The 26,187-nt window shown below is 34.4% G+C and overlaps 1 protein-coding gene across 9 annotated transcripts in view; it reads right to left on the bottom strand.

Annotated features, from left to right (window-relative positions):
* Positions 1 to 26,187, bottom strand: part of SDCCAG8 (serologically defined colon cancer antigen 8) — a 106,695-nt gene that overhangs the window by 62,960 nt on the left and 17,548 nt on the right. For all 9 annotated transcript variants that reach the window (XM_027657324.1, XM_027657327.1, XM_027657321.1 and 6 more), the window contains exons 9-13: positions 24,440 to 24,578; positions 21,881 to 22,033; positions 19,258 to 19,392; positions 16,110 to 16,226; positions 4,128 to 4,270 (exon numbers count right to left, since the gene is read on the bottom strand). In XM_027657324.1, coding sequence (XP_027513125.1) covers positions 4,128 to 4,270; positions 16,110 to 16,226; positions 19,258 to 19,392; positions 21,881 to 22,033; positions 24,440 to 24,578 — 687 coding nt within the window. The remainder of the gene's footprint in view (positions 1 to 4,127; positions 4,271 to 16,109; positions 16,227 to 19,257; positions 19,393 to 21,880; positions 22,034 to 24,439; positions 24,579 to 26,187) is intronic.

The following is a 26,187-nucleotide window of genomic DNA, read 5'->3' as shown; positions in this document are numbered from 1 at the left end:
GCACTGCTAAGACCTCATTGCCACTTTCTTAGATCTGCTGCTTTCCAGAGATCATATCATTGTCAAAAAGAGGGGAGAAAAGGAATATCCCACAATGGGGAAAAACAATAATCAAGAAACGCAACACTCACTGACTCACTGTAATATAGACTTTAGTCCTTCAAGAGAATGACACAGGGATTTAGGGCACCTTGGTGGGTCACCTGAACCTGAAAGCATGGGTTCATTTAGTAATTTTTCCTCACCTACAAGTTGACCTTCACTAGTGCTTATAATGTTTCATATAAGCAAACAAAAATAATAAAAAATTAAACTAAACTAAATCCGCTTCAATTCTACTCCATTATATTTTCCAGCAAATTTTAGATGACATTTCAGTCTAAAGTATCTCAAGCCATCTACCTACCTCTTACCTGAGAAAACGCATGATGGCACAGAAAAAATTCACTTTTGAAACTCAGTGATTCCCTCGCTTCTTAAGATTTATTTAACTTCTTTGGCATATGTAAACAGGAACTACATCTGACTGCAACTGAAACAAATATAACTTCAGATCTGGTTTGAAAGAGAAAGAGGAAAGTTTTTCACTGATGATTCTCTTACGCAAGAATAGTTAAAAATTTTATTAAATTAGATGGCACACTAAGATCTGGACAAGTTATTAACATCTTGCATCTTCTATATGATCTTTTCCATGAGCATATTGACATGATTTTTAATGACTATTCTTTCATCAACTAGGAACAATAGATTTATATGTTTTCTACTCTCTGAAGAATGGATTGAGGTAAGATTCATTAGCAAGACCTAAAAGACCTAACCTTGCCAAAGTAATGGCAATTTAACATTGACTTAAGAACTAGTTTCATAAGATTCTCCTACTACAATAACTCTAATACAAATAAAAATAAAGTTGAAACTGGGCCAAAAAAACCCCAAGAAAACTTTAAACAATCATGGTCAGGCTCATAGCATGGTGACATCTGCAAAGTTACATGACTGACAAGCAAAACTACACAGTAAAAATTCTGTATTTTTCCAGTCTTTTGAAGATATACATATTAGAATTACTAACTAGATTCAATAGCAGAAAATGCATGTTAATAGCAAGGATTTCTAAGCAACATATTGCTCCAGGAAGAAAGGTGACAGGAAAAGGCAATTTTAAACTCTGTGGCAATGGTTTAGAATAGCTAATTGTAACCTTTTTTCTTCATTTTTAACAAGTACATTTTGTTAACTTAGAAGCTGTTTAGTTGGTAATCAATCAACAATGTCTGAAAACTAGGATGCAGCAAAAAAAACTAGGATGCTCTGCTCTGCAGAGCACTTTCTTTTTCCAATTAAGAGACAGACTGTATGTTTTTTTCTCATTTAATCCATTCATATGCATTTATCATCTCATTTTTGTACATTAAAATCCCAAGTTCTTGTATTCATTTTCCTATTTATTTACAATATCCAAACACAGAATCATTGGATTAGTGAAGAACTTCTCTCCTTAGTAATACACTAATTCATACAAAATAAAGAATTATTTCTGTATCTCCTCAGCTACCTCAGGTTTCTGCCAGAACAGCACAGACAGGTCATGCAAGGCAACAGAAAGACCATCCACAATGGTGTAACAGCAGTACAGCCTCCTTCAAATCCAGCGTTGTGAGAAGACTTGGAGCGGACCAGCTGGTCCTCTCCTGAAAAGAAGAGAATCAGGAAGACAAGGCCAAGGCCAGAATACCCAAGAGATGCACTAAATCAGTGCAATTTCTGCAGCAACCTCCCACAGCCGGGACTCTAGAGCTTAAAATCTGTTTTCCTTGGCAAATGCCACAGTGAATGGGTCTATAACCCCCCCAGGATTGCTATTACCCCAACCCTTCAAGTGACTGTTTTAACTGACACGGTTGCCGTTTGAGACAAAGGGAATTAATGCAAGAAGGCAAATCATGAGCAAATAAAATTCACATTCAACAACTATGGATGTACCAATCCATGAAAAACATACTAAGTTTAAAAAGGCAAAAGTGATGCAACTAGAGGCATGGAACCTTTATATCTTCACTAACACAGATAATCTGTTCTGCCAGGAAGTGATCTGAGAGGAAGAAAAGGAGTACAGGCTAAGGACAAGTTTCATTTCAGTAGGGGATGTTTTCCTCTGCAACTCAGGGAAAACAGGCAACTCTGTGAGAACACCTCTAACACTGCCCTACCAATTTAAGTACAAGGGGAAAACGGGTAAAAGTCCAGGAGCAATGAAGTGCTCATCTCTTTTGCTCCCTCCTTCACCCCTGACAGCAACATCACCTAATATATTCCTGGAAAGCAGACAGACAGTCCAAATATACAGAGGACACAAAAATCTACGAAGTATTATAGAATTTGGGGAACGTCAAGAAGAAAGACTGGAACCTATTTCCCATGCCTCAGCATATATCTTTTTCCAACAAATACATGTCAGCATAGAAAACATTTCAATACTCATAAGCAGAAGCTATAACGTGAACACAAAGTAGTAAGAAAACCCCCAAGAGATCAGCCCCTTGCAGAAGAGTGTCTGCACTAGGTCAGACAAAGAAGCCGCGGCAGTTCAGCATCTGTCTTAAAAAGCAGGCGTCTGTGAAATTGTATGAGAACGGGGCCAGCACAGAGCATTACTTGCCCAAAATACTATTCCCAGCATCCAGGGATTTGGATCTCAGAAACCTTCCGAGTCAGAGACCATACGTTGAAAAGCTATCTGAATCATCTGTATGCTAGGTACTCGGCTTTAGTTACCTTGCTATGTAAAAGTAGGCTACAGTCCTCATTTTTACATTTTGAGTATTTTCACAAAAAAAAAAAAAAAAATTATAAATTCACTACTCAGATTTCCTCCAAGATATCCAGAGCTTTATTGCATATAATCAGCCTTTTGCTAAAAGGAGCACGGTAAGCCATTTGGTTAACTATCACAACAAATCATTATTAATAAAGTTCTGCTAAATCCAAACTTTAGATATCTTAACAACTCACCCAAAACTTTTTTCAAGTTCATTAACCTCTAGCATATTTTTTTCTCTAAATACAGGCTGTTAGAGTGGTACTTTCTTCCATCTGTTAAACAACCGTGCTCTGAATTACACAGAAATTTAGCTGAATAAAAAAGATTCATTGAATTCAATAGTTTAGACAAGGCTCTATTTTATTTCCATTTACTCAATGGCAAAATTCTCACAAAGCCCAAAATGTACAAGAGTTGGATAAACACACAGACGTCTGTTAAGTGATAAAAATTTGGGCTTTTTTTTCCCCCCATGAAAAATTTAAACTAACTTAACTTTTTTCTTTAGGACTGAGCAAAAAAAGCTGCCAGATTTGTTTCTGGATGTTCACTCTTGGGGAGAGCAGGGTGGCAGAACAATACAATAATCATACACACAACCAAAAGTCTGCAAACAGTCAGACAACAGCATTTTCTGAGGCAAAAGGAAACAATCCTGCAGTTACCAAAACTCAAGCTGCAATGAATAGTTGGCATGTCAACCTTCTGGAGTTTTCTAGAAATGTGTAATGAGTAGTACATTAAATGACATTGGGAACTATACCCAAGGATGGAATGAACTCAGGGAGCTCATCACACATTGCGTTGTACTGTATCTTCACTGACTTAAACACCCTCCTCACTTAATTGAGTTTACCTCCTACAGACACGATTATGTTTGTTTATATGTTACCGGTCATTCTGCTGCAGGAATGTCAGGTTATTAATCTGAGAACTCCTATCCTTAAAGGTGCTGCTGTACACTAGTCTTAAACATTTCAAATATCTTTGTCCTACCAAACACAGCAACAAGAAGAAGAATGCTTCTGCAGTCTCCCCTACTCTTCTTCCTGCCTAGAAGCATGCCACTTCATCACCAGGGCTGAACACTGCCTTTTCTACTACACTAGTAATTCACTTCTACATGGTTCATAACTCACTTTGTAGTTCATAACTCACTTATTCCAATCTCCGCTTCTAACTTGACTGAGGGCTGCCCAAGCAGTCAATGACTGCAAGGATCTACAACAACTGTGGGGAAGCCTGTGGTAAAAAATTAGCAGAATGAAATTGGTACTACAGCATGTAATAGGATAAGGGGTACCTGGTGAGGTGCAGTTGGTGTTCAGATTTACTCAGCAGTTCTGCCAGTTTTAGGCACTCCTCTCTGGCTCCTGTCACATCCTGCTGGGCTTGTTCCAAACGCTGTTTGCTTCCATTCAGCTCTAATCCCAGTTTTTCTATTTTCTTAGAAAATTATAGAACCAAAGAAAATATATTTAAGAAATGCATAGAGATACATTTGAAGACAAAAAAAAAGGTAATCAAAGAACCTGAAAAACAATGCAAACTTCTGTTTTAGAACAAAAGAAGTTAGTTGATAAAAACTGCAAAATAAGCAAATTAAAGTATTTGAAATTACATTCTTATTAAAAGTCAAAATGCATATCATGTTTAAATACGCTAATACGCAAGCGATGTTATTGTCTTCATGTGGTTTAAGAGTTACAGGAATTGAAACATTTCCTGATTTTCTCATATGAAAGCTTCCATATTTGTGTCCTGAATTCACTGCATTAGAAAGCCAGAAAGGTAGTGGAATAGTGACCATCTTCAGAAGCTGACTGACATAGGATAACTCTTGTGGTCATTTACTTTTCTTTTTTTAATGCCTATCACATAAGCAACGACAAGTAGGCATATAGCTTTGTCATCTAGTATTACACATGATAATAAAGGTAATTTTGTGATTTCACCATTATTGAAAAGAAGTAATTTATGACTTATATCTGAACCCTAATCACACCAGCTGCTGTTAATCCCATTGTTTTAGTAACATCATTAGTCCTTATATGTCAACGTAGTAACTAAAGTTGATGAATTTATAATTTATTTTACAATAGTCTAGTTTGCATGACCATCATCTTTGATTCCAGTAAAGCATGATAGACTTCTGATATCTCAGAATATATAGATGAATATAGATATTCTTAGAAATAACATATTTTGCTGTAAGTCCATATATAATATACAAGTACCCATAGGAATACATCTGTAACGCAGTATTATACTTTGTCCTAAGAATGCTTTTAAGAAGGCCAGTAGAATACAGAATAAGCTGACAACGTAATTTTATCATGTAGTAACTGTTCTGCACTAACTCCTGACATAAATATTTATTTGTCATTGGGGCTGGAGGAAACTTGCATGTTTTTCAGCTGTGAAAGGTCATTTGTAGTACAGAATAAAATTGTTCATATAGGAAGTTAGTGCTGAATAGCTATTATAACTTAAATTCATACCATAGTTTATTTGTGATAATTTCCTCGTGTAGACAAGACTCTATCTTCTTTAATTAATGAAATTATTCATTCAAATATCCTACAAGAACAAATTATTGTAACTCTGTCCCAGAATTTACATTTGAAGCATCTTTGTAACAATATTGTCTCTTTTCCTCTCACAAAAATGTTAACCTAAATTACTTACATTAAATCACGATGTCAGACAAATACAACCTCTTCATCCAGAAAAACATTTCATAATGTTGTTTTTTTAAAATTTTTAATTTTGCTAATTACTTAAGTGTACACTTTCCCCTCCAAGAGCACTCAACAAAGGCTCATTAAGGAAATTTTGATTAAAACCTTGCTTTATCACATGGACTTCCTATCAAATTAAATCAATAATTCCAAGTTCAAATGTGAAGACAGTAAAACGATATACAAAATCGTTAGTACTCTTTCCTTCTAAAGAATGTAACAACCTATTGCATTGTCAATATACTTTAAAATCAGGTGTTCAGAGATATTAGGTTACATATACTTTGCATTTGTACTTATTTTCATGGACTTTTGCATATGTTAAATAGAATAGAAGTCTCAGTGGGTTCTCTATTCTTAACAGTAGCAGTTCATAAATGTTATTTCTCCATCCACAGTAAGCAGAGACACGAGCTCTTCACTGTTGAAGACAGGGAAGTTTTGCGACATTCTTAAAATTTGCTTAAAAAATACATCCATTCAGCATACCTTTAAACAAACTCAAACCACAAATTAGTCAAAAAACATCAACTAAGTATTTGAAAAAGCTGAGAATATAAATACACTGTAGATGACTCCTTCAGGGAAAAGTTTCAAGGAACAGATGGGCTTTACACCATTGCCTCAAGTTAAACAGGCTCAGTCAGGTTTTGACACAGACCTACAGAAGGAAACAAATTCCAAGTGCAAGAACCTCTGGTGAAAATGTTTCGTTTCCATTGGCCAGATGTTGAACCTTCAGGGCTGAACCCAAGAACACAGCCATAGATTTCAGTTGTCATGCAAGTGTAGAGAGAAATTATCAGACACAGAAGTGTCACTTCATGACAGGATCTTTAAAGATTCACAGGTGTATTATAATTTCTATTAAAAATATCAAGAAAGCAAACATGAGGTTTGAAGAACTATTTTACTTGTGCTACTTTCATCAGTAATTCAAAAATTTGGTATCAGCTCCTTTTACACTCATACACACATGTACACGTGTTTGTTCATGTGTGTAGGTATAAACAGATATTTATATATATATAAACATCTTAAATTACCAATACTTGGAGGTACTTGCAGCATGGACCTATATGAAGAGCAGGAATTCTACACAAGAATTCTGCTAATGACCATGGCAGAAAAGGCAGACAACCGCATGAGAAAGGGATGACAGAAAAATGCTACCTGAGAAAACACGTTAGCAGCAACTCAGAAATCAGAAATATCTAATCCAGTTATATTTAGGGTTATCAACTAAATTATTCTTTTGAAACACCAGAAAATGCTAGTTGAAAATAATTTGGTAGGAGCCATGCATCATCATGCTGAAAACAGACCACACTCTAAATGCTACGTTACTTTGGTTTAAAAACTCAGATAAGAGTTTGAAACATAAAACCTCAAAACTTGAGACATGCCCATACAATAAAAATACACCCTCTTCTCTCTCCTACAAACAATAACAGTGTCACAAACACCCTCTATATTGAAATATGTCAAGTCTAGTCCACCATTAGGTCATCACAATATAATCAGGATTTAATTTACAGGGAAATTAAAGAATCGATGAATCTTTTTCACTGCTCCTGCAGGGAACCTTATCAGGAGCATTTTTCCAAAACTATTTGGACTCAAACTAGTTTTTGCACTACTTTAGTTACCATTTCTACTGGGAAGCTGCAAGCAGTTCTGTATCTGCTATCTGGGTCCAAGTGTAATTGTAGGGACAGAAACAGAAACAAACCACCAACTAAAGTATTTTGCTGACAGCTCTGTTTCTTATGCAGTGTTAATTTGATCCCTCAGTGCCTATCACCTGTGATACAGCTTTTTACAACATGATCAGAAAGTTATTTCTTCAAGGTACTTAACTTTTCAATGTATATGAGAGACAAGAGATGGAGCACAGAACTGCAAAAAGACAGATGACAATCTTGCATTTAAGAAAATCTGAAACAGATTTTCAGTATAACAAGGAACAGAATTATCATAATGTATATGTACAACAAGACTACATTAAGGTTAGAACAGGCAACTTCTGGTGCTTAACTCCGCAACTTTAATGTTCTTATTACTTCTGCACATAATTTCAAAAGTACTGTTTAATCTGTCTTGCTCTGCAGTTGCCCAAACTCCCAGGAATATCAACAGGCACTTTGCCATTGAAAGATGGCAGGTTAAACCTCAGTAAGGGAAACACCATTATTAGTAAGCTGAGACACATTAACACCATTTCACACACATATCCAGTTACACAAAAGAAGTTTTAACTGAAGAAGTTTTAACAAAAATTAAAACATTGGTGAAATATCACAGCAGTAAAATTTAATTCCATATCAATTATTCTTTTTTTCAGTATTACCACCAACCACCTTTTATATTTTAAGTTTTCCACTTAGAAGTATATAGGACCCTCCTATATCTTTTCTTAAAGTGCTTGTTTCACTTCTCATTCCTTAGTTTATGATGTATTTACAAATTATCTTCAGACTTTCACAACTCATTTTTAGGGGAACACACTGAAGATGCTTATTCAGTGACATAAATTCAACTTACTGGAAAACATAAAAGATGATTTGTCAAACACTGAATCGGTCCTCAAATATCCTCTTCATAACGTATCTGAAATTATCTGCATCTAACAATACTTATGTCTATCGTAAAAATGTACTTTTTAATTAACTAGACATCTCTTTATCTCTACAAAATCTGATTAAAGGAAATAACAGTTTCATTCAAAACAAGTCAAATTAAAGATTAAAATAATTGTTTAATTCTTTTCATACTGATGCTGATTCTATTGTATGCAAAAATGCAACTTTAAATTTCAAACTAGCAGATGTTTTTCACAGAATTTTAAATAGCAGTCAACTGACAGAAAAGACAAATACTTTTTCTTTTTAAACAAATGAGAATGATTAAGTGGTGATAAAAGAACTTGTATTCTGAAGTAAATGTAAAAACTTTAGAAGAGTTCTAAAACATAAAAAATAAACTAAAATCAAATTAATTCATAAGTGATTTATTACATTTACTATTGCACCAGTATGCTCACACATCAGGTAAGAAAATACACAGTATAACATAAAAAAAATTTGCACTGACTATATCATTGCACAAATTCTGCAGTAAAATAATTCTGGAGAAGAAAATATTTATGTGAATTTACAGCACATTCTTTTTGTTTCATACTTCATTCTCCACCATCAGTATTAATTTTAATTTATTAATTATTTTTATTAGCTTCTGTTATTGTTATTATTGTTATTATTGAAGATTAAAGGGGCATAATGTAGAGGCAAAAATAAAAGAACAAATATAAAGTAATAAAAAGTGAAATATAAATACTACGGTATTTGGTATTTGCAGGTACATCCCCCAGAGGTGATCAACACCTATAAAAACACATATACTTCTACAGGCCCTGATGCTCACGAGCTTAGTTTCATTTACTAAAGCAGCCCTTCAAAGCAATGAGACAGTGATAGTGCACAGGACCAAGGCTATAATCATGGTCTTTGAAAGAGGTGACCCCAGTAGGGCCATTCACATGCATTTAAATATTATATGTACCAGTGACAGGAAGTTTTTGCACTACTTAACAATGATCTCAAGCCATGTTGCTTTCTATCCTTATTAATGCATTAATTAATCAGGGACAGAACTAAATGGGGTTTATTTTATTTATTTTTAAATTTAAAAAGAAACAACAAAACAAGACTGGTTTTGTAGGAAGATTTTGAGAATTTTACTTAGAGAAAAGATACTATCAGTCCATATGCAGCAGGGGTCACTTGCATTCATTTCTATCCTAATCCTGATATCAATCAAGCAACTCTAGGTTTGGAGTGGTCTCTAAGCCTCAGACCTCCCAGGCATGGCCATCTGACATAGCATATTGCACCTGAAGAACTATCCAACTTTGTAAAGAGAGTTTGGGCCATCACAAGGTTAACTCCTGCCACATCCAAACAAAGTCTTTCTTCCTTTTACACTCTGTATGACTTACTGCTGGTTTCCATTTAAATCTGAATGAAGATACAAAGCAGTTATGAAAACTAAATTTGGGTTCATAGGGGAAACCTCCTTTCTGTAAGCAGATTTATTATAAAGCTGTGAGAATATACAAATCCCATGTACACAAGGCTTAGAAGAATTCACAGACCACCTTTTTCGAGGAGGTTAATTCACAAAAACCACAAGACTACTGCAAATTCTATAAAACATCTACCCCAAAACAGGAATCTGAAAACCTTTCCTGACATGAAAGGCAAGTAATGTGAGCAGAAACACAAAAAGTAACCCCAATAAACACACGTGGTTCTTTCGAAGAGTTTTTTTTCTGTATGGCTGGCCCACAAATCAGTTGATCTCTAAAGACCAGAGGAACAAGCAAAGACAGCCTAGATAAATAATGCAGGCTGCAATTAGTAGGATGGCTACTATTCTAACCTCATCTGATAGAACTTTTGAATTCCTCCTCAAAACCAGGTCGTTTTGTGACCACTTTATCAGTTGTAACAGCACCTAGCACTACCTTGTGTGCTCCACTAAAAGGCAGAGCCTCAAGAGGAGAGCCATTACCTAAGCAAAGGCCATCAGCCACAAACCCTCTGCTTCCAAACTGACTGAGAATTAAGAGAGATAGGACCCTGCACTTTGCTAGAAAGAGCAGGGGAATAGCATGGAGGGTGGATACTCTTAAAATCACACATTCTAAATCTCATCGCAATTGTTATCTGGGGCAAGAAAAAATTTATGTTGCAAAGTATATATTTATGAGTACACACATGCAATTTTTTAATTAAGAAATAACCTTAAAGGCCTGTCCTTGTGCAAACTCTGAAAGAGTAATATGGTCCCTGTGGATAAATACCCTGGGAAACAGACAGGAGTGAATGGCTGAAACATATTATACAAGGATTTTACCTCATTATTTCCATGAAAATATTTGCTTTTAATTTGCCAAAATATCTGAACTGCAATATTATTTCAGGAACAAAACTTCCAATCCCATAGAGATTATTACAGCCACATTTTAACAGGGAACATTGCTGTACTACAGATTAGCTCAGTAGCCACCAGCAGAGATAAGAAAGTGATTTTGTTCACAGTGGAACACGATATTTGGGGTTTTTTTAATAAATGGATTGCACTGAGGGGGACAGGGGAGAATGAGGTGGTGAGTTTTCTTGCTGATAATAGAATCTCAGAAAAGGAGAGATGCATGTAGAAAGAAAGAAGAGGAATATTACTCCTACTTCATTATTGAAAAACAGGAGAGAAAAAACCCTGCTCCTTTTATTCTTTGAAACACTGTTTGAGACTACTGATGTGAGATAGGTTCTTTCCTCCTGGACAGCATTAAGGAATAACTGGAAAGAAAACCTATGCAGTAACAACTGACAAGTGATAGGGACTTTTACAGTCTTTTTCTTCTGACTGTTGACACAATGACTATTGATAAAACAACATTTTTTCTAGTCAGAGAAGAAGAAAAAAAACAAAAGAAAACAACTATTTATTTAAGTATATCTACCCAATTTATCAAGAGATGTGCAATTCTTTTCCTACTTTGAATAATGTTTAATGCACATACATTATTTTCTCTTTCCATATACTATGGAGTGACATCACTCTGGATGACAGAACACAGATCCAGATTACATGGGCCAACTACACCTATGAACAATAAAATCTTGATTTACCAGCTGTGTTCTTCCTCTTAGGAGGCCAGCTGCTTAGGGGAAGCAGACTCATACAGAAAATGCAGACCAGTCATTACAGAAAATTCTACGACAAGGAATCATGGTCCCTAGGATTTTTCTTATGGAAAGATGACAAAGAATTTAATGCAGGCTGCTCATACCACTGATCCTTAAGGAATGGATGGCTGGCAGAGGAAAACAATGCCATTGCAGAGCAGCAGCAGATATATTATAATTGTAATTAAACATTTTTGTTACATATTGCAGGGTTGTAGGTCAAAGTCTTCCTGAGATGAGCTAGTAAGTTCAGCTATAACAAAGAGTGATGTTCCTCCTGAGCAGGTCAGAAAATTCATATCAAAGCAAGGCATAAAGTACTGCCATTTTATCCTTATTTACTCATCTTCAAATTAATGCACTGAATGCCCAAAACACAAAATGATTCCTTGGAAAGAGTTCAGTTACAGTAAAGGTTATCACATTTTCTTAATGTTTTCTTGCCAAATATTACTCAAGTATATGTTCACTGATTTAACAGAATTTCTTTTCAAAATAGGACTTGCAGAGCATCTTTAGAACTAATGAGGTAAGAAAATGTCAGATATAGGACTGTCACAAGAATACACATAACACATAATCCTAACCCATCTTCACCACTGCTATTAAAACCTGTAAGTTTCAAAACATCTGGTGATATTCTGAATGTCATAGCTTGTGAAAACTCTAGTATTTAAAAGGCTCACTTATGGAAGCCTGATATCTATTAATAAAAAGACATTTTCAGTGAATCAGGGTCTTCAGAAGGTGTTACTGATCTTGCATTGGACACTTTGCAGCATTTCCAGGATATATACCCAAATTCTTGGCCTAAATTATTTTTGATGAAGACAGTCAGTAATCTCTCCTCTTATAATGTCTACATTAGGTTACTATAAATCATGGATTTATGACAAATGAGATAAACATTCCCAAAATACCCTTTGGCAAAATGCTTTTGGACTGCCATTTTGCCAGATTTTTATTTGTCTGCAAAATTGTCAGTCTATAGTGTATAGAGGCATCATTTAGGTTCTGTCATATTGCACAAAAATGCTTTGATGTGTAGCTCTTCCTATTTGTACAGGTTGTGCATATCAGTGAGTCTCCAACTTTTTTTGTATTTGGGCTGATGAACTGCCATGCAGAAAACTCTTAAAAGTCTGTAGGTTTTAGTATAATATTTCTGAAGCTTTTTATTCTGTCACATGAATTGCTGCAAATAGGCAACAGAATTCTGTAACCCTCCACTTCAAACTATGCCTGCCCAAATTTAAAGACTTTTTTACAGGTTAAGATTACCAGTTTGGATTTATTTCTACATCAAAGTATTTATCTGATTCCTCAAAATAAGGTAAAACAAAATTTAAAAGCTGCAGTTAGTTTCTGAAGTTGAATTTATAATGTCCTATTACTTTATTACAAGGATGCCACAACTCCCAGTGGAGCAATGCTACTGTTAAGATCTAATAAGGATGATGCCCAAATTGGCTTTGACTGCATAAACCAATACTAAAAACTGTTTTCACTTCTACATGCTGAAGCTTGCCAGATTTTATAAACCAAATATAAATTATTTCAGACAAACAGAAAGCAAATTATTAACAGTGAACTTCATTTTTATAAGGTAGAGCAGAAAAGAACAAGTGAGACTAATCTGAGGAACAATTTCGTAGCGTGTCAGAAGTATGATTTCTGCTACAAATGCACAAATTATGCCATGCAGTGCTTATAAATTAACAAAAAAAGTATTATAAAAGTGAAGTCCTGCTGTGTCAAATATGCCACACAATTTTTGTTCTGATAATAGCTATTTAGGTTAGGGCGTGACTTTTCTCTGATATAGCTGTGCTAGTACAACCCCTAGTGTGGACACAGTTTACTGCCATGAAGGCATTATATTCATACAATTTATAAAGCTTGTTCCTAAGCAGTAAATTATTAAGTAATGCACTGTTATTTCAGCACAGCTACATCCACAATGGGAGGGCTGAGAGAGAAAAAGAGAGGGCAGTAGGTGATGCTACTTTACAACATACTGGGCCAGATGAACAGATGTGGGTTTTGTGTAGAGAAATTGTATGGTACATGTCTTTCCTCCCACCTCCCTCCAAAATCCTGATGTTAATCAGGATCATGATGGATGATATTACAAAACAGTTATTCAATTTAAATGGAAACATTGCTCATTGCTTCTTAATATTTAAGAAATATTCATATAAAATGTTAATAACAGGTAGTCATAAGAAATATTGACACCTTGATACTAGTCCTAACTGAGCAATAAAGATAGGAAAAGAGATGTAAGAGAATAAGACCAAAGATAGACAGATAGATAGACACTCTCTGTAAATTCCCTAAATGATGCAAGTTCATTCTTCAAGAGCTTTATAAATACTAGTATATGATAAATACATACCTGCATTTATTCGACATATATGTATCTGGTGATCCTAAATCGTACATGTGGGGATTTCTGCCTATTCTGACACACCTGAATAATTTTAATTCCTTTTTAAAAGTCACTACATATAAACTAAGAAATATCTTCAAAACTAAAATTTATCCACACCACAATTAAAAACACAATTATTCCCCAAGAAACAGTAAACTTACTCTCAATATGAAACATGATTCTTTGCTTTTAAAACAGAAAAAAGCATAATTTAATACAGAATAGCAAGAAAATACTCATACATTATTGTCTCTCTACTTAAAAAAAAAAAAAAAAAAAAGGCATTTATTATGAACAGATGGTGGCCAAGGAAGGTATCAGCTCTGTCTCTTAGCCAGAAGGTCAGGTCATGGCTGAGAGACCAAAGAACAATTACTATTTGCTATTCAGTGCCATATAAGATAAAACATTTCAGGTTTTTCTTCAAATACAAAGCTAGATGTGATTGAGCTGTTTTCATTTCATTTACATGAAATAGTTTGCAGTTACTTATTAACATTCGTTAAAATTTGATTTAAAAAAACCACAGCAACAACAACAGAACAAGGCAAAAATGAATGAACACTCTTCTTGGGCTGCCTTTGAACATGTTAAATAATACTAGGACTTATACAGAGCTATCTGGGTTCCTAGAACCACAGCTATAAAACAGCTGCTAGATACTGAGTCTGAGAACTTCAAAATGGTTTGTTCTCCCTTTTTTTTTAGGAACCAACAATCATATTTGAACTATATAATTACATAATTACTGAATTATTTAATCTTTATCTAATTATCTAATAATCTTTGCTGATAGGAACTCCCTCTCACATCACCTCACTTTATATCAAATTTTAAATCACCACATTTTGGTGCACTCATACCCACGCTGATTAAAATACCAGTATGTCAATACATGAGGTTAAAATATTTTGTTAAATTTTGCAATTTGTTCAAAGGGCAATCCTGAAGCAAGCTGGAGAACAGGATATAAAATCCAAGATGCTTCTTCAAGTATCTTATTAAACACATCCTGTTTTATTTGTATGCCAAGATTATGCCAACTCTTTTTATCTGTGATATCTGTCAAGGCACAGACGACAAGCTTGTTTTTGTTTCTCAGTGTCCTTAGGCCTAAAGGATGCAGGAGTGAAAAAAAACCCAAACCACAAATAAAAAAATACCAACCTGAAAAGAAAATGCTTTAAGACCTCTATTTTTCTGCGCTGTAGGAATTTCTACACATGTTGAAGGATTATTTTATCTAATAAGCTCCTCCTTTGGACTTTACTATCCTTTCATCCTAATTTGAATTAATAATTGCTTCCAGACTAAGCTTGCACTTTATTAAGTAAACTTACGGTCCTATACAAAACTTTGGGGGAACTGATAACTAAAAATATAATTTTAGAAATACTGCATTTTTTCCCTACATATATTTACACACAGGGAATGATGTGTTCAGTTATTTACAAGAAAAAGAATGATTCAAAACCTGTTGGATAGGCTGCCCTAATAACAAAATGCATTTTAAAAAAAATTATCCTCATGTGCATCTTATACATCTGTGTATTCAGAAGATATCCATTCATGTGCAAATCACAACTATGAAGGAATAACTGAAAGTTTGAAGTCCTAGAGGAAAAAATGGATAGAACTTCAACAAAAAGGGCACTTCAAAAGATGCAGATTACACCTGTTCAAGCTGTTTGCCAAGTATGTTGCAGGTTGCTCTAATAATCCTTCTTACTGCATGGGATGTTTTCTCAGAGACTACCTGTAAGGCATACATTGGTTTTTGTATTATTATAAAACCCAGTTTTAGATAAGCAATAGTTAATGCCAAGTGGAATTTTTCTACAGTTACTTTTTTCTAGAAGGTTACTTTTGTTTTGGTTTTGTTTTTTTTTAAACTTCTATGAATCCCAGCATTCATTAACCTTGAATCTTTAAAGAAATTGGAAGATAAATCATTTTCATTTTTGATATCATTATGTTATGCTTAGAATCTTTAATGTTCTGTCAAGGTTGCATATGTAGGTAATTATGTGTGGATTTATTTGTGAGAAAAAGTGTATAAACATATGTATACAGTACATACAATTTAAGTACTTCATATGAATACATATGATAGAGTAATTCTATATGAAAGCATGGGATGAGTAATACGCAAAACTGAACATACTAGGGCTGAAAACAAGATTAAGACAACCAAGAGGTATTTATTTAGCAGTAATAGCTGGCTTTTTTGCCATTAATTTAGAAACCATTTAACACTAAAAAATGACCACTATTAGAAAAATGAATCATTCCAGCTTCTGAAATAACCCTACTTAGGCTACTAGTAACTGCAAAGTTATAGCAGTATTATCTCTTACCTGGTCCTTAATTTCAAGCTCCCTTATAGTTTTTGTTCTGTACTCTCTGAGCTCCTTTTCTGCCTCATCCTTCTTCATTTTGGTTTGATTCAACTGATAGCGCATTTCTCCACACACCTGTTAGATTACACAGACAACATGATCTGTAGCTTGAAGGGTAGACCAGGGTTTGCAATTAGATCTTTTGGTGCCCTCTACAGGTCATTGAAATGCAACATATTTTAAATTGTACAGATATTTTAAGGCTACTATGGTAAATGTTTTTATATAAAAAGGTGGATCTGAATATGAACTGCTACATGAATTCTCTATATAGTCATTAACTTCGAAATATGCAGTGCCTTCTAGATTCAAATATATTTGAGTCAATATTTTGCTAAGTATAAATATTTATGTTGTAAATATATGCCACTAAATACAGTTAAAATACAGTTGCTGGTTTTATATTCTTGGGATTTTACAGAGAATAGAAGAAGAAAGTCTATGTCAATACTTGAAAACCTAAAAGCAAAGGATGGATCACACTCCTATGTAAGGGTGTATTTTCTTAACTTGCCAATTTTTCACTGTTAAGAAAGAAATTTAGATGTTACTACAATAATTTTCAAAGTTTGATCAGAGCTTTACAGAGTTATGGCAAACTGAACATAAATTCTTTAAAAAACAATGCCTAATTTAAATATAGCCATAGTCCAGAAGAAATGGATCAAAGCAACATTTAAAGAAATCACTTCCCCACAGGACAACTATTCTCTGCTGTTGAAATGTTTGTCATATTGCCTCCTCAATCCTTTCCACCTGAAGGCTGGTCATCTTCAGAGGGTCTGGGGAGGGGTTAGGAGAAAGTGAAAAAGAAACAAAAAAAGAACAAAACAAAATAAAAAAACTCCTCCCACATAACTTTCTTTACTGCTATGCAGGGATTTCTTCAATTTCTCAATCCCCTTTTTGTGCCATCACCTCCAGTTTGTGCCTGTTCATGTCACCTTAATTAACCAAACATAAACACATGCACGTTCCCTAATGAGAATGCAAATGTCTTTATTCACAGCTCGTCTTAGACAACTTTCTTTCCAACTCACTCTGTTTTCCTGCCTTGCTCATATTCTTCAGCAGACTTGCTTCCTAAGTGTGCACCCTTTAATTTGCTGCTACAATCCTCTGTGCTTCTCAAAAACGCTCTCACATATTCTACAACCCAAACTAATTTCTGTTTTCAGTCTTATACCTCTTCTCATTTTCACTATTTTTTTCTCCTTCTTCTTAAAAAAAAAAGGTAGGGAAAAAGTAAACATGCATACTATAATGAAATCCCTCTAGGAAAAAACTAAGCCAACTGTTGTAACTTTTAAGAAGTAGCATGACTTATAAATGCAAAGGACAGCTTGTGAATTTAGCCACTGCAAACAATGCAAAGCAGCAAACACTCTAAAGAATGGCAAATTTCTAAAGCATTTTTTTAAACACTAAAATATCATACGCAACTAAAAAAATCATAATATGCAACTGCATAGCTTGCAAACCCTGTCTCTTTCTATCTCCTCCTTCTTTTACATGAAGAATGTAACAAAATGCAGTATGTCACTTCCTCCAAGTAAAATTAAAGAAATACAGCAATCCTTGCCTTCAGCTCCTCCATTGAGTGTACAAAGTGAATAACACAGAAGAATCAGCAGATGGTGCTGTCCTAATAACAGATTTTTCTGTCTCCTCAGGAATGAAGGAAATTTTTCTCCCTCTGACTTCTGGTACATGAGGAAAAAAATATTTCAGCTAAAACTCAAAAGTGTTGCTATTTGCTGTTTTTAATAATGGCAAACTCAGTTTGGAAACAAGGAGTCAGATTCATAACAAAGATGTCGCTTACATGGCCAATGGAAAATGTCAGGGTGATCCACATAGTCCTGCCAGTTCAGTGGTCAGAGGGTTCCTTCAGGATTTTTGAGACTTCTCAGTTTAGTACAGTGACACAAATGAAGCCTTCCAATCTCTCAGGATAGTGCAATTAAGAGTATAGGCTATTGCAAGGTGATCACCTATTCAACTTCGTACCGATTAACCTTAACTGAAGCAGGGACGAACCGCAGCATCACTCTCCTGAGAGATAGCTTCAAATCAGCAGGCTACAAAATTGTCCTTTTCAGACCAATGAATATTTATACCTACTGCCTGGTCTTTGCCCCTGTAAGTGGTGCTAGTCATCTGTAAACACAGCCTGAAAGACCAAAAGTGTGTTTCAGAAATGGTAAATCAAACCATTCTGACATTCTTAAAATATTCATTCATCTTTCATCTGAAATGGAATTAAAATTTCTAGTAAGTTGCAATGAGTTTTTGCTGTGAATTTTCTGCAATATTTTCACCTATTACTACCAGCTGGAGAAGCAAGGGAAGACAGAAACTGTTGAAAACCTCTCCAGAAATCTCTAGAGGCCTAAAGAATTAATTGTTAGCCAAAACCTTGCACTTAACAGCTGGGGAGGGGCCCTACAGTAGGATGGGCCCTAAAGATTATTGGTAAGGTATATAGACATTTCAAGAGGTTGCAACAAAGTGTTTTTTCATTCTCATGTTAACACATATTAAGGCTCTAATAGATTGAGAAATGCGCAAAATAAAGAACCCAAAAAGTGATATACCTACACTAGAGAGGTGTTAAGCTATAATTCTTAATTAGAAGAAAGATCTCTTTGTAAGGGACATACAATCAACGTTAATGAATAAAGCAGTAACTACACACAAAGTCTAAAGGAAAGTATTAGACAAACAGTGATTTGATATAGCTCCCTTTATTTTAGCACTGCATGTCCCAGAGGTAGCCATTAAGGACGCTGTTGAATACTATGTTGTCTCATTCAGATCAAATGCAATTTTTACTGAATTTTTAAATAGTTTTAAATAGTATTAAATAGTGATCTGCATAGATTGCAAAGTAGAAAAGTTAGCTTTTGCATGATACGGTGACTAGGCAGGCTGAAAAAGTTATCTTTTTACTCCTACAGCTGTGCCTGTGGGATAGTCAGATGAAGTCTACATTTATCACATGTTCTTTACCAAAACAGAAAAACGGAGAAAGAAAAAATTCTCATCTTTCAGGTCACAATGATAAGGAAAATCAAGCTCAATACTCATTTATAAATGTGCTTACCTTATTCATCTCCATTTCATGAGATGCAAGCTGATCCTGTGATTGTTCTAACTGGTTAACTAAAGAGTTCTTTTCACTAGTAGTTTTCTTTATTTGAGCCTCCAAAATGGCCACATTCTCAGACAAGGCTGTCACCTGCAAAAAGTCCAAGGACACTGTAAGGACAATTTGACCAACCACAGACCTAAATCTTGTGGGACACTCTCCTCAAAAGCAACCATATGTAGACAAAATACATAGAATTAAAAATACAATACAAAATAAGCATGTACAATAAAATTTATCAGGTATTATTAATAATAGAATATGGTTAAATTATTTTAACAATAGGTTCGTAATTTTGAATTAATTTATGACACAGTAGTTTATTTGAAACTTTTCATCAACTGGACTAGTCTCCAGGAATTTTAAGTATGGACAAAGTGTCAGAAGCAGCTGGCTGCATTAGTTTTGCAGCTGTAAGAGTACTATTGAACACCTTCTTATGCATCCTTATGTAGATTGTTTTAAACCAAATCATGTTCTCCCAGCTAAAGAAAACTCTCATTGCAACCACAGACTTCAAATTAATTTTCAATTTCAGAAAACATTTCAGCATATAGATCAAAGCATGACATTGTACAAAACCCATACAGAAACAGTATATTAAAAATTCTAACGTAATCCAGATAAAGTTTTGCTGAATGGTAGAAAAATGTAACAATAAAACAGAGATAGTGAACCTTCAGCTATTTAGCCCTGAAGCTTACTAATATAAGTGGAAATAATGGTGTCTGACAGTTCTAGGTTAACTTACAGAAATTCAAAGCCAAACCTAGAGGATTATATATTCATAACTATTTTTCACTCGTTATACATCCACCTGACTTATGTATCATGCCAATTCTCCCCTTCAAACAAATAATTTCATAAAGTGAGTGATAAAATATTCATATGAAGGTTGACTTGATGCACAGTATACCATTTCTACTATCTCATTAATCCTGAAACATAAAAGCTAGTAATATGTAGGTGTATATCATTAATATAGATCATAGCTTTCTACCAAATCACCCCATATCTTTAATTACCAAGCATGATGTCATCATAGTGTCACTATATGTTGTCTGATGTGTATTCAGGATTTTAAAAAAGGACTACAACTACTCAAAGTGGGAATCAGTTTCAGTAAAACACATCTCAGTGAGTGATGAAATATAAAGTAATGTGATGACATGGAGTGAAACATTCTACCAAAAAAAAAGTATGAAATGCTTATCTAATAGGCTGTATTTTGGAGTGAATACTCTGCTCCAAAGCAACTCTGTAGCTAAATAATTGATTTCATAAGAGGGATAACATGATAGATAGCAGGGAGTCAAACAAGGAATTGCTTAATAATGTCTCATTGTCTCCAGTGTAAGCTTTTTTTTTTAATTTCAGTTTCCCTGGCAACAGATTTCTGATAATCAGTTCACTTACTTAAATAACACTTAGGCCCTATCACTGTGCTTAATTCCTGGTTTTATATCTGGAACTGGAGTCAAAGGCTTTGACATCCTGTAGGAGCTTAAGATATTATTCCACCGTCTCATAATACCAGAAATACCACCAGATCACCTTGGCTCCTTGTTTATGTTAGCGGCTTTCCAGTCATTTTACAAGCAACAACACTGCTAAAGAACGTTCCCCCCCCTTTTTTTTTTTAAACACACTTAACTAGTTTATCCTGTTCAGCTCTCTGAATTTTTAGAAATAAGCCATACAGTTTATAAAAGAGCCCCAAAATATGGAAAAAGCTTACAGTCAGCAGAGAAATTCACTCTGTTGTTTCAAAATCTCCACTAGAAAATAGTTGAAGAGGCTGCATGTCAAGCAAGCATGAAAACCACTAATTCATGAAGTATTTATCTCTCTACATTTTCTTTCCTTTTCAATCACCTTAGAAGTGCCTTCTCTATCGTGTCTCTCAGGCTTACTGCTGTTAGCATGAGGTTTCCTCTGTAGACTCCATTGGGCAGAAAATCCTTATGTTTTATACTCAAATTGAACTAGCATCCAGAAAAGGTTATCAAGACTACCACAATGGTCACAGCATAAATGATAAGACAGATTCTGTCTCAGAGAGTTTATAAACATCAGTAAAAGTGAGAAAAGAGATTCCAACACATTTCTGCAGGTGGGAAAACTAAGCATATGATAAGATCACTCTGAAATTTTGATACCATAACATTAATGTATATGTAAGATCAAAGTAGCAAAGAATCCTAAATTTGACATGTGCTAACTTCTCAATGTTTGACTTGCCAAGTTAAATAATAATTTTTATAAAAGAGATACGTACAAACCTTACGTCACACATTACTTAACCCTTTCCTACTTTGACAATGTGCATCAGAAAATATTATGCAAACTAAAATAAAGGGCATAACATAAATAACCTAGTATGTACATAGTGACATAGCACAAAACCCAGTCATCGAATTCAAAGGGTCACTTATCTACCACTGCTTTAAAACAATGGTAGAAGTGACTTAGTGAGCCCCCAAATCCAAAACTGAAAATGAAAGACAAGCAAACAGAAAATTTAAAGAGGATGATGCGCTCATTGTAATACATAAACAAGAAAAGAACCAATTCATACCATTGCTGCCAAGTCCTCCCTTTCTTTCTTCATTTCTTCCCGCACTGCTTCTTTTTCATTAGCCCTCTCATTGAGCTGGGCAGCCAACTCCCTTTCAAGACAATTCTTCTGCCGTTCCACTTCACTTTTCAGTTGCTCACAGTGGACTAGAGCCTAAAAAAACCCAACTATTTTCATAAGTGGAAGAAAACGAAAATTTTTGAACAAATACAGTATTTATCTAATGCCGTCAGAGAAACCAATTTGCTAGAAGAAAGGTAATATTTTTATTTTTTATATAGTTATTATGATCTTTATACATACCTATTGTGTTAACATCTAAAATAGGACTAAGAAAATGAAAATAGATGTATATGTTTGTATGTATATACATGTCCTACTGTATATACATACAAATCTAATTGCTTTTAAGAGTTATGGCAAAGACAGAAGCATTTTCCAAATAAGTAGCTGTTCTTCTAAAAACTATGATTATTTGCCTTGCATTTAAAATTCCTGAGTGCACATCACTAGAATCAGCCTCCAATATTTGATTTCTTGCAAATACTGTGGTTACTTCCTAACTGCATAACTTAGGAAAAAGATATGGAAAAATTAATGAAATGTATGCACCTTCACCTATCCTCCCCCTGAAGTGAATTACTGAGTGCAGAACACTAAGAAGAAACCTGAAAGCAGTAAGTAAATACAATTTTTAAAAGTTTTTTTTTTAAGTTTCAGCTTTGTAAAAAATTAATTCTACTAAAAACCTCATAAAAGCACTGCTCAATTTGAGGTGCTAAAACAACAGGTTATGGATGTGTTTTCTATCAAAAAAGAAGAAACATAAGTTGAAGAACACTCAAAACACTATCTTCTAAAAAAGATGGGGGAAAAATTATATTTATCAATGTTTGCTGCCGTATTTCTGCCAAAGTGATAGAATGAGTGTTACGTCAGTTTAAATCAGAAATACCCTCCTCTCTTAAAAGTAAATCCAAGTATTCAAAGCACCCTAAAGGCAGCTTTGCTAGCCAACAAGTAAACTAGATCTCATTTCATCGTTTCACTGATATTCAGGATATCCTGTTTCAAAGAAGCTAGAGTAATCTCCTTTTAGGATTCCTACTATATTAAACTGTATTTTTCTTTCACTCAAAGCCAATCCCTGCATTCAATTTTCATGGCATTGGGCTGTTCATGAGGGAAAACAAGTTAAGCCATAATTTTTTAAAGAATGCTCTAAGTCTCCATTAGTTTTATGTCAATTCTGTGAGACTCTCCACAGGATCCCTTTTCATATCGCCAGTCTACCTTGGCGAGGTACCATTGTTTTGACTACACAGTGAGCAATCAAACAATTACTCGTTTATGACATTTATGTTGAAAATACATTCCTGATTTTCCTTCAGCTGTGTAAAATCAACCTTAACAGACCTCCTCCTTGCCCTACACAACAGGCAAGAGGCCACAAACTACAGAAAAAAACAAAAGACAAAAAGAAATGGTGGTTTAAATGATAAGCACCAGAGGCTGGACTTTTGATCAACAAAGTGATGAAACTGCAATTGCAGGATTTGGAAGCTTAATGTGTTAACCCCTCACTTTTCTTAGATGGACTGTTCTACTGGATTACATGCTAATTATCAACAAAAACAGCGCTGAAGAGTAGAATAGGACTGGGAAAAAAAGACTGTAGTTACCAAAATACCAGTACGTGTAAAAATGCTAAATTAATGCATCATAAGTAAAAAATTTCTTACTGTTCCTTCATATTAAAAAAGTTTTTAACTATCAAAAAAATCAGACTACTATTCTGACTTGTACACAAGCAGACAGCACTTCACAAGACCCCCCACACACGTACACTTCTCTTGCAGCACTGGATGAATAATACCAATTTGATCAACAGAGTATTTATATCAATCTTGTATGCATTTAGTTCAAAAAAACAAAACAAACCAACACTCTCTCAGTTCCATAGTAATTCACTAATAATACAGTAGATGTCACTACCTATCAAGAAAATAATTTAGGTCAATATAGACTGATTGTGTATAGAACGAGAGCTAACACAAGCATTAGATCAAAACTGGTTTTAAGATTATCATTTACATAACACCAAAAGCTTCCTGCAGGTAACATTAGACAGGACTTCTCATCTTCAAAGAGCTCTGATAATTAATCAGTTCTTGCACTGCTCTTATCTGAGGCAAAAAAAGAGTTGTTTGTAAGCATTTTAACTATTCTTTCCAGAGTATGTCAGACATGCGATGCGAAAATTATCCTCTTACATGTTATGAATGCCTTTGAAAATTCTTTGAATTTATATCATCTAGCTGTGAAGCTATATCAGAATTTAAAAATTCAACACTCCCTACAGTATTGATGAAAATTCAAGAACTCAAATACAGAGTTCATGTTACTGCTCAGAAACAGTCACACAGTGCAATTGTTTTAAATCTACTACATCATATCAACATATGACAAAGGTCTAACACATATTTGTTCATTAGCATGAAAACTAACATTTGCAGTAGAACTGAACACTGAAAACCTCTAATTTCTGGATTAATTGACCTTTATTTTTTCCAAGTTGGCCTCTTCTGCCATTTGCACAGCATGTTCAACTTGCTTACAAGCATCAGATTCTCTTTGCTGCATCTCTTTCATGTTCTGTCGCAGTGAAACAAGTGCATCCATCAAGTCATCTCTTTCCCTGCATATAAAGAAAAACAAGATATTTCCTCTATATCTTAAGAGGAGAAAACCTAACACCACATATAGAAAATATAAAATATTAACAGATATAACACATAAGGATGGTGGTAAGTGAAGCAAGACTAATAACTCATGGGTTAAGAGTGAAAGACAACACATACTGCTAGCTTAGCAGACACTGAAAATATCACTTGCTTGATGACCTGTCCTTCACTTCAGAAGGATGGACCATTAGAGAAAATACCAATAATGAGGGTAGGTCTCAAGTCATTAATGTACTGAAGCTGAGCGCATTCTGCTGGCATTACAAAATGGGGATCCATGCTAAAAAAAAAAATATAATAAAAGCATATTTCTGAAAAAGCACATTGATGCAGTATGGAATTACACTGTCATTAAAGGTAAAAAAGGGGAAAAATAATAAAAGAAAGGATTAGGTTCAACAAGTAATTCAGATCACTAAGTATATAAAATTAAAATCTGTATCCCTTTGCCACAAACTGGAAATAATCAATAAGCCACCTTGATTCTACATCTCCTACGAATTTTGTTATCAAAGAAACTAAGATCTATACTAAACAGTGAAGTAGAGTTCGTAAAACTGTAATTCTTAACTTCGCCTTTTCATTATTTTGTCATGCTAAAAACTTTTACATTAAGAGTTTTAACTATCTGTAGTTGAGGTGCATCTTGAGATTCTGGCTGAAAACTGTTGTGTTTGGGTTTCGTTTCTTTCTTTTCTTGACATTGTGTGAAATGGTAACACATTTTTTTGTATTTGTTAGAGAACTAACAGCCATATTTTGAAATTTAATTTTGACAAGAATTGGACAAAGTTCCTTTGAAAATCTCTACTGAAATACCTTTGGTTTTAATAAGCTGCATCACAAGCAGATGTAGCTTTTAGATTTTGTTAAACCTTGAATGAAATAATGGTTTAAGACAGATAAATAGGTTAGCTCAAATCTTTTCCTTTGAGCTGCCTTATAATATAAGAGGACAAGAATGTACTGATTTATAGTTTGTTCATATTTTCCAACATCTGTGACAAATAATTACTTTTCTTACAAATGTAGATTTTGAAAACTGACTTTTCAGCAACAGAACTTTTTCAGAAAATTCTTGGACTTGATATTAGAAAAAAATATATAAATCCTGGCAATAGCCATCAAATGCATAGGGATAATATCCACTTGACAGACTACACATACTATGGACTATGTCCCTTCAGTCTCCTTGCTTCTAACTGACCCACTATTCCATCTCCAGAAGGCTCATTCTAAAACTTCAGAAATCCTAAGAAGCTTCAGACATCTGACAACAAATCAATGGCTGTTTAACCAAGTTTGAGAAAGTTGCAGTGTCCTATCATTATTACTAGCAAGTAGAGAGGGAGAGTTTTTTTCAAGGTGGTTGATTAGCGAATTCCCATGAAAAAAAAATTTAATGCTGTTGGGGTTTCTGAATTTCATATATTCAGTCTGTATATCTGTTTTTTAAAAAAAATATTTAAATAAAAGCTAGAATTAAAAAAAAAAGTTGCAGCAAATAATTTCATTTCTTTTTATCCAATGGAACTTCTTTTCCCTGACTCACTGTCAGGGAGG

This window comes from Corapipo altera, unplaced genomic scaffold, assembly GCF_003945725.1.
Source record: "Corapipo altera isolate COAL_440 unplaced genomic scaffold, ASM394572v1 2c, whole genome shotgun sequence".
NCBI classification, from domain to species: Eukaryota; Metazoa; Chordata; class Aves; order Passeriformes; family Pipridae; genus Corapipo; species Corapipo altera.
Note: the sequence above shows the minus strand (reverse complement) of the source record. Positions and strands in the feature narration are given on the sequence as shown.